Source organism: Furipterus horrens, unplaced genomic scaffold (assembly GCF_987537825.1).
Source record: "Furipterus horrens unplaced genomic scaffold, mFurHor1.1.pri manual_scaffold_4, whole genome shotgun sequence".
In the NCBI taxonomy this organism is placed as follows: Eukaryota; Metazoa; Chordata; class Mammalia; order Chiroptera; family Furipteridae; genus Furipterus; species Furipterus horrens.
The window spans coordinates 194,117,487-194,136,773 of NW_028327174.1; the positions used below are offsets into that span (position 1 = coordinate 194,117,487).

Genomic DNA, 19,287 nt, shown 5'->3' on the forward strand with positions numbered 1-19,287 from the left:
CTGGAACCTGGCTGGCCTCATGGGAGGGAAGAGGGGGTGTGAGCTGGGCGGGGTGGGCGGAGATACCTGAGTAAGTGAAGAGAAGGGAGGGAATTGGGAGGCTGAAAGCGGACAGTGTACATGAACCCCTCACACACACGCACACACACACACATCAGAAAACAAGGTGAGTGGAGAACGTACAAAGGGTGGGCAAGAACAGAGACCAGGGACTCTGGAATTGTGGGCACTTGCAGCTTGAACCAGAAAGACAGGCTGGGGCCAGATTGTTGAGGGGCCTGTAACTAGCTGTGTGACCTTGGTTGGCTTTTCCACCCTTTCTGTGCTTCAGCTTCATTTTAGTAAAATGTAGCTGTGAATACCCACAGCTTCTGGCTCTTCGGAGAATCAGTCAAGATAATGCATGGGAAATAGCCAGCACTGGGCCTGGCACGTGGCCGCTGCCAGGACACATTCGTTGTTTGTGAGCGATGATAAAACCACACAGGCATAGATGTGCTCACGTAAATTAACAGCTGGGGTCCCTTGAAACCGTTACCCAGAGTTGGTCCTCATTCTGATACCAGATTTGTTTCTCACCCTTAGCTAAGTGTAGTTGTGGTCTCTTCAGAAGCCCATGTCCATGAGCAGTCAGGCTCTGAGCTGACTGACCTCTGTAGGGTGTCCCTCTCTGGTCCTGTGTCTGCTTCCGTTGCGCTGACTCCTCTTCCTCCTCCTCCTCCTCCTCTTCCTCCTCCTCCTCCTCCTCCTCCTCCTCCTCCAGCTCAGGCAGTCCTGAGGCCCCTCAGAGAGGGCCTCTGTCCTCTGCACAGCGTCTAAAAGGACAGCCTTGGTCATAGGATACAGCTCCTCCCTCCCAAGACATGAGCATCTCTACTCTCTCCGCAAGAGGATGCACAGGCACTGCCTATAAGTGTTCTTTGACAGTGTTGGGGCTGGCTCTCTTGCATCCCAGGAAATGTGAAGCTTCCTGGGGGAGGAGGGTTCCAGAGAGCCTAGCCCATCTGGGGAGACATCCTCAGATCTGAAATGAGGAGACTCTTGGACCGTGAGCTTTGGGGAGAAGACTGACCTGCAGGGTGTAAATGTATACCGCATGATTACGGAGTCCCAGGGCCTGAAGAAACAGAGATGGATAGATTCTCAGCAGCACCCAGGAGAGTGGGAGGCAGGCCAGGAATTTAGGAAGAGGGAGAGCTTGCACACTCCTGTGCCTGGGTACCTTGAGAAAGGCTTCCCTTGGGTGGGGGCCATTGAACTGGGTCTTGAAAGGTGAATGAGAACTAGAAATAGGGGCAGGAAGGGAGATCAGGGGAGCAAAGGTGTAGCCTGAGAAAGCACAGGGAAAACAGAAAAGAAGTCCTTGTGGCTGGATGGAAAGTGTGTGGTGGGTGGGTAGGACCTAAAGATTAGGGAGGCCTGGGTCACTGGAACCAGGAATGACTGGATCAGGGCAGAGTCTGCAGTCCCCTAGCTACCCATGACCAAGGATGGTCACTGTGTACTTTGTACTTTTATGTATTATTCAAGATGACTTAGGAAGGAACTTGCAAGAGGGTATGCAGTCCTCTGAGCTGAGGCTAAGAAAGGTATGGAGGAAGCAACTTAATTCATGGTTTTATAGCCAGTTAAGTGTGGGAGCCTAAATTGGGATGTGCATCTTTTAACCCCCAGGCCCAGACTTATTTCGTTTTAACTTGTAACCCCTTCCTGTGACAGCTGCCATGCAGAGTGAGAGACCCTGTCATAGGGGCCTCTTTTGTTATAATAAGATATTAGAACAGTGTGAATCAACCAGCCGGGGTGGTGGCTTCCTGCTGGGGGAAATCTGAGAAGGCTTCCAGGAGGAAGGGATATTAGAATCGGGGAGGGACACAAGAGGGGACAAGTAATAGGTACAAATGGTTGTCTGGGGTGAGGCACATCTTTCGGATGAAGCTGGGTCAACTTTTGCAAGTGATTGAGCTTCTCTGGACTTGATGACTTCATCTATGTAAAGTGGTCACAGTACCTCATTGTTGCTGTAACTGAGCTCAAGCGAAAGGCCTCCTGGGGCCTGCACCCTGGAGGAGGCGTGTGGAACTGTGCTCAGCTCCCTCCTTCTGCTTTGTTGCCCTGGCTGCTCGGGAGCCTAAGGGGCTTCTGCCCTCCGGCCTCTACCCGTGACTACAGCCTCGCCTCTTACGTTTTGAAATTTTATTAAGACATTGGATAGGCCCAGGTGAAAATTGCAAGGGGAAACCTCGCCTCAGAAGGAAGGGAACTACTCTTAAGTGCGCCCGTGGCTAGGAGGCCCCTGAGGTTGGGGTGGGAGGGCTGTGGGCATTGTTCGATCACCTGAGCTCAGGATCAACTGTGCCTCTAACAGGGGACGGAGTGAGTTAGACCTCCCGGGTTGGGGGTTGCTTTGTACCATAGTCAGACCTGTTCACCAGCCCTGCAGGGTGCCCCAGCCAGAGTCCTACACAAAGTAAGTGTCCGACAGTTTGGCACTTAGGAGCCTCTGTTTTTGCTAAGGGACTGGAGCAGGGGACTGGCCTGGGGCTTGTGATGCCTCTGGATACAGGAGCCACGGAGCAGGCAGGAGCCCAGGCGGGGGTCTGTCTGTCTCCCATGGCCTCTCTTTATCCATGTTTACATGGAGGGATTGGATTCCATAATCCGATTGCATCAGGAAGTTGTGCAGCAGCCCCCTTAGTTTGATGAGCCGCACTGGGTGCTGGCTGTAAGGGAAGGGGGTGTGGTTCCCTGCTGGTGGTAGAGGCCCAAGTTGCTCTGTCTTCTTGACTGGGATGGAAAAGGGGATGACCCCAGGCATTGGGTTGGCTGGGCATGCCCTTCCCTAGGGATTTGGATTTCAGTGAGGGCCAGGTAAACAGGACCCAAGGATGAAACCCCGGGCCAGCGGTGGGGTGGCATTTGGGCCCACAGACCTGACTGGGTGTGTCTGCCAAGGTCTTGTGGCATTCTCAAAGCTGGGCAGCTTTCCCCTCCTGTCTGCCCTCTCTTCCCGCCCACCCAGGGGACCCGACCCAGAGGAAGCTGGAACCCAGGACTGCTTCCTGGGAACGAGGTTCTTCCCAGGTAGGGGAGTCAGGGGCCCAGCTTTCCCTAGGCCCTCCTGCTTAGTGACCATCATGTTAGGCAAGTCCCTGGCCTTGTCTGCACTTCAGTCTTTGTTCACATTTTTTAAATGTTTGAATGGAAGTGAGGGGGAGGGTGTTTGTCTAGGGGTGGGGGCTGGGCTCCAGGCCGCAGCCTCAGAGCCGGAGGAGCCAGGGTGGGACCTGCAGGGCAGGGTTGTCCCTCCCGTGGTGCAAGGGAGAGTGTTGGCAGCTGGGGTCAGCTGGCCGTGGAATGCACCCAGCCCCAGCCTCGGAAGGGAAAGGCCAAGGACTGCAGGTGGGCGGGCTGGGTGGCAGGGGTGGGTCCAGCTGAGTCCCGCCCAGAGCGCGCATGTGTGTGTTTGTGGTGGTGGGGGTGCTGCCAAAGGGAAGTCTGGAATGCTCAGTGGGCAGGGAGCAGCACCCAGGGAGGTGGCTTTGGTGTCCCTCCTAGTCTTTTGGTTACCTCTGCTCCCACCTGCAAGCTTTAGCTGGCTGGTCCCAGAAAGATACATTTATTCATTCAACACATCTGTCAGTGCCTACATTGTGCCAAGCTAAGGTGTGCCAGGCTTACCAGAGTGAATGGGCCCTTGTCCCTGCGAACCTGAGGGGGGGTACACAAGGTGATTTCAGATCAGTGCTATGAAGAAAATGAAGGCAAGTGACAACTCCTTTAGCTGGAGTGCTCAGGATGGCCTGCCCTAGGAGAGGTCACTTGATATGAGACCAGAATGAGGGAAAACCAGCCTTGCCTAGAGCAGAGGGAATGGCCAGTGCTAAGGCCCGGAGGTGGGACTCCGGCAGGATATGACCCTGGGAGGAGCCAGCGCTTTGGGGGAGGAGCCTGAAAGGGACCTCTCCAGGCTGAGGCTTCACCAGACCCAAAGAACCCTTTCCCTGAGGCTGGAAAGTGACTTAACAGGCGGCTTTCTAGACTTCTTGGACCTGGACATTGTGCCATATGGTGACCTGTGTCGAAGACTGTAATTTTCCACTTGTTCTCTGGAGGACCCGGAAATCTCTAGATGTTGTCATCGCTGTTTTTTTTTTTTTTTTTTAAGTCATTTGTGAAATTTCAACTTGGAAGACAGATTCAACGTGTGCTTTGTAGGAAGGGGAAGCCTGCCTGGGCACGCCCCTTGATGCTGGCCTGGAGTGGCACCTTGGATGCACACCACCCTTGGGGATGAGCCTCTGTGGTCTTGGACTGCTCAGTGACAACCTCAGCAAGATCCTGGGCCGGGCCAGAGGATCTGCTCTATGGAGGCCCGCCCATTCACACAAGCTGGATCTGGCTCCCGGGCGCCCCATGCCCAGGCTTGGGTCAGCCGAGAGGCCAGGGTTCCCATCGACAAGGTCTGTGGGTGGCTCTGTGGGGCAAGGGGCACAGGAAGCTCCCTGCCCCGGTGGGCCATGGATGGCGATTGGAGGGTGTGGGGCTGTTTCTCCTAGGAGCCCAGCCCTGGAATGCCACCCATCCCCAGGCCAGGGCCTCATTGGTGCGTGGAGATGGTCCACAGCCGGCCAAGACCCTTCAGGGGCTTGGGAGGAAGAGTGAAGGTGGGGGCTGGGGCTGCTAGACTGGCGTCCTCCGCCTGCTGGGAATCAGGCCCTGCCCTCTGGGAGCTTCAAGTCTTGCAGTGGGGATGGGGAGGAGGCTGTGGGGCACCTGGAAGGTGTTCTATGCCCAGGGAACTGGTGGGTTGGCAAGGTGGGCTGTGAGGGGGGCCTTTGACCTCAAGCTGTGTTGCCTATGAGGACCCTTGTCCTGTTCTTGAGCCTGAGGCTCCCAGCGCAGGTGAGGAGAAGGGGGAAGCCATGGGGGGCTGCTAGACACAGATTTAATAATCCTGGCCTGTTTCTCTGACGGTTAGTATTGCAGGAGAGGAGCTTTACTCCTAAAACTTTTATTGATCCAGACACTAATGAAAAGTAAAGTGTTTTTCAGAGCAAGGTTTCTTTTTTTCCTACTAGAAAAAGAGCAGCAGAGTCCTAAAACACAAATTTGTTTTCCTCCCCCTCTCTAGATTGGGGGTGGGGGTGAGGGGGGACTGGCAGTGGCTCTGTTTAGATTTCACCTCTTCAAGGAGCCTCCCTGACTGCACAGGCCCACAGCCATCTCTGTTCTACGGGAATTAACTGAAGCTGGGGGCTGCAGAAGCTCCTTGCTCACCTGAGGCCGCCCCCCGGGCGGGGGGTGGGGGTGCAGTGAGAAGCATCTCCTTAGGAGGCAGTGAAGGTTGGACCCCTTCTTGCGTCTTTCTGGGCCTGGATCCTTTGCTGCCCTGTTGGTTTTGCACATTCTTATTTTAAATACTTGTGAGCTCTTGCCACTTGCCAATCCCTCCTCCCCCTTAGGACACAGAAATACTACAGACGGAGCTCTTGGCTCTACAGAGCTTGCCTTCTGGCAGGAGAGACAGGTAGTCCTGAATAAGTAAAGGAACTCCAGATTGGGTGACGTTCCCTCACTGAAATCTAAGTCAGGGATTTTTGTCTGTGTGGTTCAGCACCTGGATTCCTAGTGCCTGAAAAAGTAGCACATAGTTTGCTTTTAAATATTTGCTGGCTGAATGAGCAAGATGTTATGAGGGAAGCAAGCCAGGTGTTTCAGTGGGGAGTAATGGGGGTGGGGCGGTTGGGGGAGGGCTGAGTTTCAAAAGATGCCTGGAGGCAGCCTTTCGAAAATAGGTGGAACAAGAATTCCCGCCAGGTACAAAGTCCCCTGAGGCAGGAAAGCCCAGGCTGCAGGTGGCAGGTGGGGGTTTGCTGGATGAGGTCAGAGGGTAGGGAGGCCACCAGCCAGACTTCCCCCTGGGAAGGAGTTTCTTTTGAGTGCTGGTTGGAGTAATTGATGGGTTTTAGTTAAGTCATCAATCGATTTGCATTTCTAAAGGGTCCGTGTAACTCCCTGGTAGAGAGTAGGGGGTGGAGTGAGGCTGCCTGGGCAGGTAACTGGGGAGTACACCGGTGTGAGATGTTAGCGGAGGTGGCAATGGGATTTGCAGGTGGCTTGGATTCTGAGGGCCCAAGGGAAAGGGAGGCGTCCTAGCTTTTGAGACTCTGGCTTTACCCACTGAGTTGGCGCTCCACTTGGGATATTTCAGGCTTGAGATTCTATGAGGTGTCCAAGGAGACGTCAGGCCAGCATTTAGATCCGTGAGTGTGGATCTCAGGGCTGGGGAGGGCTGGAGATAGAAACTTAGGAGTCTGAGCACACCAGATGTGTTTAAAGCTAAGGAGTGGATGAAATCACCAAAGGAAAGTGTGCTAAAGGGGAGTCCCCCAAATCAGAGCCTGAGAAACTGTGCCTGGACAGGAGGCAATTCGAGTCCCAGGAATGGCAGCAGTGCCCTGTGAGGGAGGAGGGACCCCACAGAGTCGGGGCCTGGGTTTCTTGGAGAAGCTAGCTGACCCCCCTTGAGTAAGGAGAGGACAGAACCTGAGGATGCGTCTGGCCACGTGGAGGCCTTTGAGGACCTTGAGGAGAACCCCTGGGGCCAGGACAGGTGTGTGAACAGGAAAAGGAGGTGGCAGGGAGTGAAGTGCAGGGACAACTGGCCGCCTGGGAAGCTGAGGAGGGTGGGCGAGGGCTGAGACGTTCTGGTCTCGGGTCTCAGGGTTGCTAACTAACACAACCAGAATGTCAGCTCAGGCCTGCAAACCGCCAAATCAGACCCGCCCTCCCTGACTGATTAACCCTGTGGGTGAGGAGGTAGCGGCCGTGGCAGTGGTGGCAGCGCCTGAGGCGCTGGAGTCCTGCGGCCGGGGCTCCGCCAGAGCTTCAGGGCTTGCCTCCTGCCCGCTGTCCCTGCTCCCCCTCCCCTCTCTCAGCGCACATGCTGGTCGCTTTAGGCTCCGGGAAGGTAGAAGGCGGCAGGCCTTGAACCTGGTCAAGTCTTTCGGCCCTTGGAGCCAGGGGAGGCTGTGTGAGCAGCAGGTGTAGGGTGGCTGGTGTGGCTGCTGCTCAGCTCCCCGCAGGAGAGCGAGCTCAGCTGCACCGAAGACCCTGGGGGACACCTGGGGAGGAGAGGCCCGCCCCCTCCCTCCCATCACTGAGGAGTGGGGAGAGTGAGACCTAAGAAGGCCGAGGTGGGGCTGGGCTCCACCTGGAGAGATGGCATATATGCTGCCTTCTGATGACAGCCAGAGTGGCTTTGTGCCCTGTCTTCCTTTCCCCTGCCCTGTAGACATCAGTTCTCCTGGGGGTAGGATGGAGGCAAGTTCAGGTTTCAAAGGATTTGGACCACAGCCCAGCCTTTCTGTCTTTATGACCTTCTGGCCTGACTCCTTCTGCGGGGGAGGGCAGGTATTTGGGAGGTCCTAGGAGGGTGGTCTTATGTGGTGGTCACTGAGGGTCCCAACTGGAACCCCTCCTTTTTACAGAAAGAAACTTAAGACCCAGAGAAAAATGACTTGCCCAGGTTTATGATGCAGGACACTGACTTCCAGCTTTGTGCCTCCCAGCCTAGCCTGGCAGCCGCCTTCACCCTCACCGATTGGGCAGGTGTTTCTTAAGCGCTCACTCTGAGCCAAGCCTTTTCTGTAACTCACTGACTCCTCACAGCCGTCCGGTGACATTAAACCTTATTATCTTATTATTATTGCCCATTTTACAGAAGGGGCAGCTGAGAGAGGCCCAGAGAGGTGGCTTGACTTGTCCAAGAACACAAAGTTGCAGGCGGCACCGTCCAGATTTGAACTCAGACGTCTGGCTTCAGCGCTTGTGGTTTTAACCATCAAGCGACATGGCCTCCGGCTTATGTGACTGGGGGCTCAGTGGAAACAACTAGGGTGGTGGATCCTGGAATGGCCTGGCCCCTGGAGCATTAGACCTGAGGACTCCACCTGGCCTTGGCCTTTCTGATAGAGGGCAGTGTCTGATACAGTGTCTGCTGCCCGCCCCACTGCTCCAGGTGCCAGGAAGTGGCCTGTCTTTTCTGGAGGGCTCGTTAGACCAGGCACTGAGGCCCAGGCAATCAAGTCTCTTCCTTTCCTCCTCCCTGCCCCCTTCTACCTGGCAGTTGGGTAGGCCCTGCCCTCCCTTGGAGCCTTGGGTCCCCAGGAGAGCCTGAAGCCCTGGGCTCCCCTGCACATGCCACCTCCTCTAGACATGTAGCCTGTTCAGGAGGAGGGGACCAAGGGCCTTGGTATAAAGTGCCGCACCTATGCAGGGCACTGTGTGTCTCCGTTCATGGTTTCTAGTTTTCTCATCTGCATGAAAGAAGGGTGGGGAGAGCATATACCCAGGTGAAAGCCCAGTGCTGGGGCCCCTGTGACAGGTGAGTCCTCATCCTCACTCACCCCCTTCCTTTTGCCCATGAAGGAAAGGTGCTAGTGGCTATGGAAGAGGTGGGCCCAGGCACCCGGCTGGGAGAAGCCGGGCCTCTGGGAGTGGGAGGGAGCCGGTGGGAGAAAGCACCCTGGCTCTGGCTGACCTCACATGGCTGGGTCCCAGCTTTGCTGCAGACTGCATGAAATCCTGGGCAGGCCGGGAGCCTCTGCCCACTGCAGCTCCCTCCTCTGTGCGGTGGGGTCAGCTAACACCTGTCTTTTGGAGTGGTTGTGAGGAATGATGAGCCTGGGCTAAACTCTGTGCCAGGCACGAAGTGAGTACTTAAAAACGGCTGCTGTGTCTACTCAAGGATTTTATTTTTTTACTTTCAGAGAGAGGGGAAGGGAGGGAGAAACAGAGGGAGAGAAACATTGATTGGTTGCCTCTCGCACGCCCCCAACTGGGGACCTGCCCTGCAACCCAGAAACGTGCTTTGACCAGGAATCAAACCGGCGACCTTTCAGTTCGCAGGCCAGCGCTCAGTCCACGGAGTTAAACCAACCAGGGCTCTACTCTCATTCTTAAGATGTAGCCCCATTGTTTTGGGGTTCTTTGGGACATTTGGGTGGAATTTGGATTTTACTGTTGTTCATTTTATCTAAAGTCTTCCTTAGAAGTCCAAGGCTTTCAATCGGATCATGACTTTGGGGTTTTTTGTTGTTGTTGTTTTTTTGATGTCCTGTTTCCTATACAGAAAAAGGGATCTGTGCCTTTAAGGCCCCGGTTGGCCCAAGTGGGACACTGTTCCTTTAAAAGCACATTACAGAGAGTTGGAACTTAGCCTTTGTTTAACTAGCCATGATTAGTCCCAGCGGACAGGGCTGGAGTGGTATGTCCAGGACCAGAGCTGGGTTGGACTGGCTGGGCCCAGTGGGGAACGGCGGGCAGCCGGCTTGCCGGCCTGGCCTCGTGGTGTCCTGAGCCTGGTGAGCTTGGTGGCCACGCTGAGGCATGGTGAGTGGCCTGAACAGAGGTTGGAATGAGGGAAGCCAGGGAGGAAGGAAGGGAGGGAAGCCGCCAGCCTCAGGGCCACTGACCAGCGTCCCGGGCCCAGGCCCATCTGTGTGAGATGGGTGGGAGCCGCAGGTCAGAGAGGGGCTGTCACAGGTGCCAGCCTTGGGAGGGCCTCAGGCCTTCCCTAGGGACGGCGTCTGCCCCTCTGCAGCCGTCTGCCTCCAGCCCAGGATGAGGAAGCAGTTAGGTCAGCCCCGCCGAAAAGCAAGAAACAAAAAGTGCTGTGGCTGTCTTAGTTGCTGAAGAGCGAGGGAATCGGCGTCGGTTGATTCAGGCCCAATGTCCTCTGTGACGGGCAGGCTCCCTTCACACGCAGCGATGCTCGGACCTGCAAGAAAGTCCTCCGAGCTGGGGAGCTTGGCCTTTGCTCTGAGTGGCCCAGCCCTGTGCGGCGCTGGGTGGGGCTGTGTGGGTGTTCGGGGCCTTGTCATCTCCACCCCGGCTCCCCAGCCCGCAGGCCTGCAGGGTGGGGTGGTGGAAGACCGGGAAGGTTGTGTCTGGGCCTGGAATGTGTTTTGCTCCAGTTTAAATATTTGAGACAGTTGTCAGGAGCCAGGTCACTGCGATGCAGCAGCCTTGACTGGGAAAGTGCCCCATCTCTGAGAAGTCAGAAATTGTTGCAGACTTCCCTGTGGAAGGGTTGTGCGCAATGGTGGAGCTGCCTGGCTTGTTGCAAGTGTCCCTTGGTCCTGGCCAGTCTTCCTACCGCTGCTGGGGGCTGGCAGTGGATCAGATTCCTACCGGCTAGGTGTCCTTCTCCCCATTTCCCAGACAGGGGAAAAGATTTGCCTGTTGTGCATTTTATCTAAATAGAAGGTAACAGTTCTGGTGACCCGGGGTTCCTACCAGTTACCTGAAATCATACAGTTTCTGTTGGTTTGGTGAAAGCCCGAGGTGTTGGCAGGCAGTGCAGAGGGATTGGATTTGGAGCCCGGATGCCAGGCTCCCAACCCCATCCTGGTACCTGTGCCCTGTGACCTTGGGCACACTGCTGGACCTCTCTGAGTCTCCACTTCCTGGTGAAATGTGGAATGTCCCCGGAGGGGCAGGCACTCCAAAGGTCGTGGTCTTTGAGCCAGCCATGGGGGTGGGCAGCCCAGTGCAACTGGAGCCAGATGGGGCTGAGCACAGCTGGTGTCACTGGGTTGGGCTGTACCTTGGAAGCTGTATTTGAAGCGTGTGGCATTGCTGGTTGGAATCCCATGGATCAGGTGGCAAATGACAGAGCGAGCTTATCCTACAGTCAGCCTTCGAGGGGCGGGAAAAGAGGGTGGGCTCTTGGAGTCTGATAGACTGTCTGGGCCTTGGGAAGGCCCTTGAAGTCTCCGAGCCTCGGTTGTCTTCATTGTAGTCGGCGGCTGGGCTACGGGAGGGTCAGAGGTGTGGGTGTCTTTAGTGTGGAGCCAGTGTCTGCCGTGTGCGCCTCCTGGGCGTGTGGGCAGGAGCTGGTGTGTGTGGGTGAGGCAGGCACTGGAGGGACCGCAGGCAGCTTTGAGCCTGTCCTCCAGGGACAAGAGGACTCAGCAGCCCCACCCGTTTCCCTGGACATCATTTCTCTGAGTCGCTGCCTTTGCTGGTGGCCTGGGAGCTCGTGTCTTGCCGGCACCACTCTCTCCTGTTTTGCTGCTGTTGAATGTTCCTGGCTGTCCCCTGCTGGTGGCAGTCTGGGAAGCTGAGCTCTGAGACCCACTGGGACTCGCAGACACCGGGCTTTGGGAGGAATGGGGAGCGGGGGTCCCAAGGCCCCGGGGCTCAGTGCTGGCTTACTGGAGATGCTCAGTAACTCTACTGGGGTGCTGTACTCACTGGCCCAGGAGTAGGGGCATTAGCATAGTGAACGTCCAGCAGGCCCTGGCAGGAGGTAAGGGCAGCCCCGTTTGTCAGCCGAGGAGGCCAAGGTGCAGGAGAGGTCAACTGCAGGTCTGTGCTCCCTTGGCCCAGCACCCCTTTTCTCCCGTCTTTGCCTCTTGTCTCCCTGGGGCCACAAAGCCCCTCTGCCCCTAATGATGGCTTGAATTGAAGAAGCAGCAGGGCCAGAGATGAGCGCTGGGGCTGGAACCTAAGGTGCCAGGGTTTGTTCCGAGACGTGTCCATCTCTTCTTAAATGGGGGCTTTGAGGTGCCTGCTTAAGATGGCAGTATTCTGTGGCCTGCCTGGGAGCGGGTGGGTCCGTTGGCAGAGGTTTTAGGAGAGCCCACCTGTGGGGAGGGCCTGCCGGGCGGAGTGAGAGGCATCTTGGGAATGTCAGCGGGCCCAGGGAGAAGCCAGGAGCAACCGTACGGGCGGCACAGGGCAGGATGGGGCCGAGGGCTCCAGGAGGGCAGAGCCGGGGCTCCTGTTGCTGGGCTCCCCCGCAGCACCAATTTTACAGATGGGATAACCGAGGCACACAAGTTAACTAAGGTGACCCACGTCGCCATGTGTTATGTTTACATGTGTTTGTTTCTGAGGAAGGCAGCCTGGCCACTTTTGACTAGTTGTCAGCCAGCTGGGGCTGCGTTGACAAGTGTCCAGTCCTTGGTTGACAAGGAAGCCTGATGAAGGAAGGGCAGTCCCCAGGTCACGTTGTCACACTAACGTGAACGGCTCACACAGCACCAGGAGACCACATGGCGTGGCTGCTGGGTCTTGGGTAGAGGAGCTGAGGGGGAGATGCTGCTTCTGCCCCCGCCCTCCATTCCATGGGTGCCGGCGGAGCCCAGCTGGGAGGAATTTGAAAAGTCACAGGGGAAGGACTTGCGGGATTAGATGGAAAGTTTTTTTGTTTCTTCTTTGTGTGCTTCCTTGAGGGGTGGAAGTCCTTGGTTTTCAGCTCATTTGTTTTTGATTTCATCATCCTTCCCAACTTGGGTCAGGAGTCCTCTGGGCCTGAGGCAGCTGTCGAAGGTGTTTATGGTTTCTCATGGGGGTGGAGGAACCAGTCAGAAACCAGTCCCACACTGGGTGGTGTGACTTGTGGGGCCAAGGGCTGTGTTTCCACGTGTGAGGAGGAGGGAGAGGAGGACACAGACTGAGCTCACAGTGAGGGACACCTTGGACAGAACCTTGGGCCGGTCACTCAACTGTCCCAGCAGAGGAACTGGCTGGGGGTAGGCAGTGGGCCGCTCTGGGGCTGATGGCGTCAGGGTTGTGGGTGGATGAGGCTGGGGTCTGAGTCCTGGATGCTGTGCCCCTGTGGGCATCGCTCTACCCCAAATGACTGAGGGCATCACCCTCTCTAATCTTTCCGAGGGGCTGGGGCAGGACCAGAGAGCAGGTGGAGAACTATCCCCACTCAGAAGCAGTAGGGGCACGTGGCCCTCAACTAACTTTCGATTTGCCCAAATCTCATCCTATTCAATGAGTGTTCCTCAGGTTCTCTTCTTTTAAAATTCAGGGCACTTCGCTGTTCCACTGAGGTTTATGAATGTTTAAAAACTGCTTTGTGGTCCCCAAAGTAATTTGACAAGTCTGACAGCTATTGATTAAAAACCGAAAGTTATTCAGGTTGCAGGAGGACTTGCGGGATTAGATGGAAAGTTTTTTGTTTCTTCTTTGTCTGTGTGCCCTTTGCCACCTCCCCACCCCCCCTCCCCCCAAAGAAATAAGGTGTAGGGAGGTAGATGTGTTCCAGAATGTTTTTTAAAAACTCCATTAGGCTGCAGAATTATACTGGAAAGGGTAGGGCTGGCATACAGTCTGTTCTGGGACCAGAACCTGCATCCCGACATCCTTGGTCTCTCCTCAGGCCTCAAGGGCCACGTCACCAGCAGGCAGCAATGAGGGATCGCTCTGACATTGCAGGGGTGGTGGCAGCGGGAAGAGGTGTAGTAGTTAGCATAGGGCCCCTTAGTCTGCAGGGAGTTGGCACTGTGGGGCGGGGTTGTGGTGCTTCCTGAGGCAGCTCAGCAGGTGAGACCGCAGCAGCCTAGCGAGCGAGGGAGCCGATCAGGGCCAGGCGGCAAGTCTGTGGGTCCAAGGTCACCGGCAGACTGACGGTGCCCCGGGCCAGGAGCCTGCTGGGCCACGGGGCTGCTGAATGCCCGGCCTCCAGGCCTGGCTCTATGTGAAGTAGGTTCCAGGACAGTCCAACAGAAGGTGATCTGGCCATTGGGATCCCAGCTGTCACTTCTGGACCCTGTGACACGGCCCGGCCACTCCTCTCTCAGCCTCAGTTTCCTCCAACGTCCTAAAGCTGCCTTCATCGAATCCTTTAACTTAACTGGGGTGTGTGTGGCCTGTCAGGCCTGTCTGAGCTCCCACTCTCCCTCTCCGCCCTTTGTGCAGGGTGGTTGGGAGAAGGTTGGGCATTGATGTGCGCACCTTGGTAAGAACTATAACATGTAACATGGCTGAGTGTAAGTGGCTGCTAAGTCCAGGCTGCTGCGGTGCAGCTCGCCCAGTCAGCCTCTGGGGGCCCCCCTGGGAGCTACCCTGTCCTCCTCTCTCGGTTGCCAGGGCATGGACCCTTCTTCACCAGCTCAGCCCTGTGGTGTCAAGGGCAAACACCGGCTCCCAGGTATAGGGTGAAGGCAGTAGACCAGGCCCCTTCCAGTCCAGGGCTCAGCATGGGTGTGGGGACAGGGTCCCACTGGTTCCAGGGACTGCTGTGGCCTACCCCCTTGCCTTGGACTGAGAGAACCCCAGGGCCTGGAGGGTCCATGCCTCCAGGCTCAACCTTGTCATCCCAGGAAGCCTTCCCAGGCTGGGCGGGCAGCCTCCCTGCCTTTTAAGGACAGGCTCTGTCTCCCCAGGGCCCCGGGAGCCCCAAGGCCACTGCATTCTTCTCCCCTCCCCTGGGACCCCAGTTGGGCCAGGAGTGAGCGCTGGGCTTCTCGGCAGCCAGTTCCCAGGCCGGGAGGGCAAGGCTGGGCCTGGGGGGAGTTGGCTCTGCCGGGTGTTCTGGGTGGGGCACTGTCCTGTTTGTGTCCTGCCACTGCATTCCCAGGAGGTCAGCGCCCTTTCCCTGCCTGTATGCCAGGACCCGTGGGCAGATTTCCAGCACAGCCTCCTGGACCTGCCCATCTCTGACCGGCCAGAAGCACGGTTGGATGGTTGGCACGTTGTGACCTGACGCCAGAGTCCACAGGTCCTTCCAGCCCTTGGGTGGGCACCTCCTTTGCGAAGACCAACTTTATCCAGGATTTCTACCCCTTCCGGGCCTGGCTGTGGCAGTGGGCAGTGGCATGGGACCACACAGCTTATGTGTGGGAGGTTGCGTCGGGGGACTGTGTACTTGGGAGGTCTATTCAGTGGGGTCTACTACCCACTCCCAGGCACCTTGTTCTCTCTTCCTTTCACTTCAGAAAATTAAGGGCTTTTTAAATTTATTTATTAATTTATTTTTTATTTATTTATTTTTTTGAGACATCCCAGCATTTGGGTAGAAAGAACTTGTCCCATTTTGCAGATGGGGAAAACTGAGAAGGTAAGGGATTTGAGTAGAGGAAAGAAGAAACAGAATGGCCTGGGAAGTCCCTACCTTGTCACCCCAAATGTCAGGAGTGTCGTCTGCCCTGGGAACATCAGCCTCGATGACAGTGTGCGCATCCTTCCTCAGCCTGTGCACAGCTGGCTCTGCTCCTGCAGTGGTGCCTGGCGGTGCGGCGCAGGCGTAGAACCGACAGAAGGGGACTGGGGCTGTCACGGTGGCTGACGGAGTCACCAGTGTTCACTCCCCCTGGTCTCCCCCACATCACACCCATGTTCTCAGCCCCACATCACACCCATGTTCTCAGCCCGTCCTTCCAGCAGCCCCCTGAGGAGGAGATGTCCTCCTCCCACTGATGGATGGGGAAACTGAGGTCTGGAGAGCTGAATGACTTAAACAGTCAAGGTTGCGTGTTTTATAAAGAATGGAGACTAGATTGCAGCCGGGCACCCTTGACACTAGGCCCTCCTGCCCGTTCCCATCTGCAGGAGGGTGCGGGGTGTGGGGTTGCGCACATGCGTGCACTCCCTGGGCTCACTCCACTGCCTGCCTGCGTGCACTGGCTTCCTGGCCTGTTCTCCTAACAGCCCCCTAGCAGTGAAGGCATCTCCCTCCCCCACAGTGTGTCTAAAAGGGTCTCCCGGTTCCTGCATGCACACCTCCAGAGATGGGGTGCATCCTCCCTCTGAAGTCAAACCGGCCTGGCCCACTTGGGGACAGCTCTAACTGAGCTGTAATCAGCTCTCCTGGCCCCAGCCCTGCCCATGGGGGCATGCAGGGCAGCTCCCTCTGCCCCTTTCAGATTTGGAGGGTGAGCCTGAGCCTCCTGCTTTCCAGGCTGTACAACCCCACTCTCAACTATCCGCCCCCCCCCCCCCCCCCGCACCCATCGCTGGGCACATCCTCCCCATCTCAGATAGAGCTCTTTGATAACTATAGGTTTTTTCCTGGGATCTCCTCCCTCCTTGAAATAATGGGGAATTTGCTAAACTTCTGTGTCACTAACCTTTTAAGAGAAAAAAGGATGAGTTAAAAAAACTGCTCATGGGTTGGCTGGGAGGCTATCAGATAAGACTGCTGAGCTGGGACAATGTCCCGTTGTTCCTGCTCCAGGCCCTCACAATGAGCTGCTGTTGGGACCTGGCGGGATCTCCAGCCACAGCTCTGCCCCTGCCCTTGCTGTGCTGTGCCCACGGATCCTGGGCTCCTGGGCAGGGGCTGCCCCGCCCCAGCCAGTCCCTCTGGCTCTTCCTCCCAGACCTGGAATGAGCAGGTCCGTGAGCAGGCCAGCAGGGTGTGGGCCTCTCTCCACCCGTAGCCTATGGGGAGATGGAAAGACGAGCCTTGCGCTGGTGGCGTTAGTCTTGGACTCTGCTGAACGGGGTACACATCACACTCAACCTCTGGCTACCCATGCCATCTTGGGCAAGCCGCCTGGCCTTTCTGAGGTGTGGCACCTCAGTCCACCTGATGGGTTGTGGTGAGAATTAGGTGAGCAGACAGGTGGGCAAGGGGTGTGGACGGGGCTCAGCCCACGGCCTCGGTGTGAGTGTGAGCTCTGGTCTGAGACTAGGCTCTGTTAGGCAGAGAACATCGGGGGAAGGTAATGCGCCTTCAGGAAGGCGTGGGCAGTGGGCATGGTCCCTCAGCAGGGAGGAAGTTCATGCCTGGTCAGGGACCGGCTGGGGAGTGCATCTTGCCAGCGTGTGGACTGAGGGGAGGGGGAGAGGAGGCGCTTCAGGGAGGGTTCAGCACCAGGTGGAAGCAGGTGACCTGATTATCTATAGGCCCTAAGGGGAGAGCGGACGGATGAGAGTGACTCCATGTTGGGTAGGGGGGCCCGTCTAGCGGGACATGCTGCTGTGGTCTAGACAGAGAAGGTCAGTGGGGCACCCCTATCTTGCTGTCCCCAGGCCCTGTCCAAGGCAGTCTCTCTGTCCTGTGGCCTTGACTCTCCCATCTGTGACCGAGGTCTCCTGGCACCACCCTTTCCGGGGAAGTGTGAGGATTCCATTACCCACACAGAGCAGGGGTCAGAGCCTGGCCCCCCCACTGTGCAGGAGCGGCCTAGCATCTTGGAGAAGCCACTAGGCCTGCCTCTCTAGGCCAGTCTTGTCCCCACTCCTCCTGCCAGTGAGCTTGGGTCTGCTCTGCGTCCCCCCACTTAGAGAAATGCTGGGGAAATGGGGAGGGTCAGGGCTGCCAAGCTTCAGTCAGGATGCCTTAACCGTGAACTTGCCCACAGCCCTCTGTTCAGCCAGGAACCTTCCCGGTGAGGCATGGGCCAGCTGAAGCATGTTTGTGGGACAGGATGGTGGGGGAGGAAAAGCAGGTTTTGCAGCTCCAAGCTCCAGGTTCTGGCCACTTTGGGGTCTGGCCTGGGCCTGCTGGGCTCCTGGGCTACAGAACAAGAACAAGGTCCCCTTGGTTTCCCTGAGCAGGCCCAGTCTGCTCAACTGTACCTCCCTTTCCTCTCTCCAACCCTTCTCCACCCCCTACCCCCCACCCCCTGCCCTTGCTCTTCATGGATCCCTACTCCACCCACCCTGGCTCCCAGAATCCCTACCTGGCAGGAGTTTCTGGGCTGGGCCAGAAAGCAGCCTGATCCTGACCTGAAGGCTGGGTTTTCAGCTCTGGATGGCAGGCCCAGCGGGCTTTGGGTCCCAGCCGGTCCTGGGCTGGGTGCCTTCCCCGGCACCTGAGGCAGGTCCTCTCTTGCACTGAGGCATGAAGCCCCATGTGGGGGGAGGCCTAGAGTCTGCCCCATGAGGTGGGCAGCCCTGGCTGGAATCTCGACTGAGGGAAAGACATGGTATCGGTCACGCTGTGATGGGGGAACAGCGCCCGGAGGATCAAGGGCAGAAGCCTGTCTACACCTAGCACAAGGTGCATGTGCGTGAACGCTGCCTCCCAGGGAGAGGGCGCTGGAGGAGCAGAGGCATCTAGTCGGGACGTCGGTGGGCCGGCCCCTTACCAAGAAGTTCCACCGTGGACCTTGCGGAGGTTTGGGTGGGTTCCAACAGGCTTTCAACCAGTCTCATGGCCTCTCTCTGGTCTATCCGTTGCCCTGGAGCTTTCAGACGTCCTGCCTGAGGACATCGTTATGGCTCCAGGGACCTGAGCCCGGCCATGTGCCAGCTTCATGCTAGGTGTGGGCAAGCAGGTGCAGGGAGGCTGACGGGCTCTCTTGGGTTGGGCTGTGGGGTCTCCAAGGACTGGGGTCCCAGTTCCAGCTCTGACTCCAGTGTGATGCCTAGCACAGAGCTCCATGTTGGGGTGGGCTGTTCCCATGGTGATGTAGATTATGGGGGTGGAGGGTGGCCTCTGTCAGCCAGTGAGCCCCTCTGGGCAGCTTATCTCTGGATTCCTGAGGCCACACATAGTAACCCAGGCTGATCCTGGAAGCAGTCTCCAGGGTGTGTCTCCTGTGGGGAGGTGTGTGGTGACCCTGCCAAGCCTCACGGATGTGAGGTGGGGTCTTTGCTTATGATGCAGAGAGGGATGGAGGGATTGTGCCGGGACCATTGGAGGCCTGGAGCTGAAAGGCAGAGGGATTGGGGGAAGGAGGTCTGGTGAGCTAAGCCCAGGGCAGGTTCTGTGCCAGGGCTGGCGGCCTGGACCGTGGGCAAGAGAGGAGGGACAAGGCCTGCTCAGCTTCCACGCCAGACGTGGTCTTAGCAGGCCCGGCAGGCAGGAGGGCCTCTGGCGGGCACCACTATGTGCTTTGGCTCTGGAAAGGGACTTGCACCTCTCTGAAGTAGACCCTTCCAAGCACTGGTGCCAGCGCCTTCTGAGGCCCTTTCCAAAAACCGAGGCTCAGAGAAGGGGCAGTGACTGGTCCAGGGTCCTGTAGCAGGTGAGCATCAAGGCCAGGTCTGTCAGCCGGTCCAGATCCAGGCCCCATTTGGGCCCCAGGTGACATCCACTGCCTCTGCTCTTCGTGTTTGTCTTGGGCCCACTGACCATGAACTGGGCCCCCAAGCCCTGGTGTGTGGACCCTGCCTGAGTTGGCATGTCGGGAACTGTGCAGACGTTTTGAGCCTCGCTGCCCTCATCTGTAAAATGGGCCACTGAGGTCCTTGTGGCTCCCCCACCTCAAGTCGGGCTGGAGATGGAGTGGGGCAGTGACTTTCTGGACGAGTGTGTGACTGCTCTAGTCTTGGATGAGGATCCAGGCTAAGGGGTTGGGGTGGGGAAGGCTGCCCGGGTAAGCTCAGCTCTTCCCCGTGGGTCCCTGAGTCTGCTTAGGAGCCTAGCCAGACCCTACCCTGAACTCACTGCTGACTTTAGACTCTTGAGTGGCGGCCTCATTCCCAGCCACTTGCTCCCTTAGAGGCTGAACCAGTTACCCAGAGTCCTGCAGTGGGCAAAGGGACCAATAATGGGTCTCTGTGACTCCAGCACAGGGGTTCTGGCCAGGC

At 57.2% G+C, this 19,287-nt stretch overlaps 1 protein-coding gene across 9 annotated transcripts in view; it reads left to right on the plus strand.

Moving 5' to 3' along the window:
- DAB2IP (DAB2 interacting protein) overlaps nucleotides 1-19,287 on the plus strand; it is a 182,887-nt gene that overhangs the window by 137,408 nt on the left and 26,192 nt on the right. Inside the window, exon 1 of one of the 9 annotated variants that reach the window (XM_090274673.1) lies at nucleotides 4,182-4,463. The exons of 7 other annotated variants lie outside the window; for them this stretch is intronic. In XM_090274673.1, the coding sequence (XP_090130799.1) occupies nucleotides 4,294-4,463 (170 nt within the window). In that variant the 5' untranslated portion in view covers nucleotides 4,182-4,293. Of the gene's footprint in view, nucleotides 1-4,181; nucleotides 4,464-9,347; nucleotides 9,397-19,287 lie in introns of those variants that run through there. One more of the 9 variants, XM_090274674.1, reaches the window with a different exon arrangement.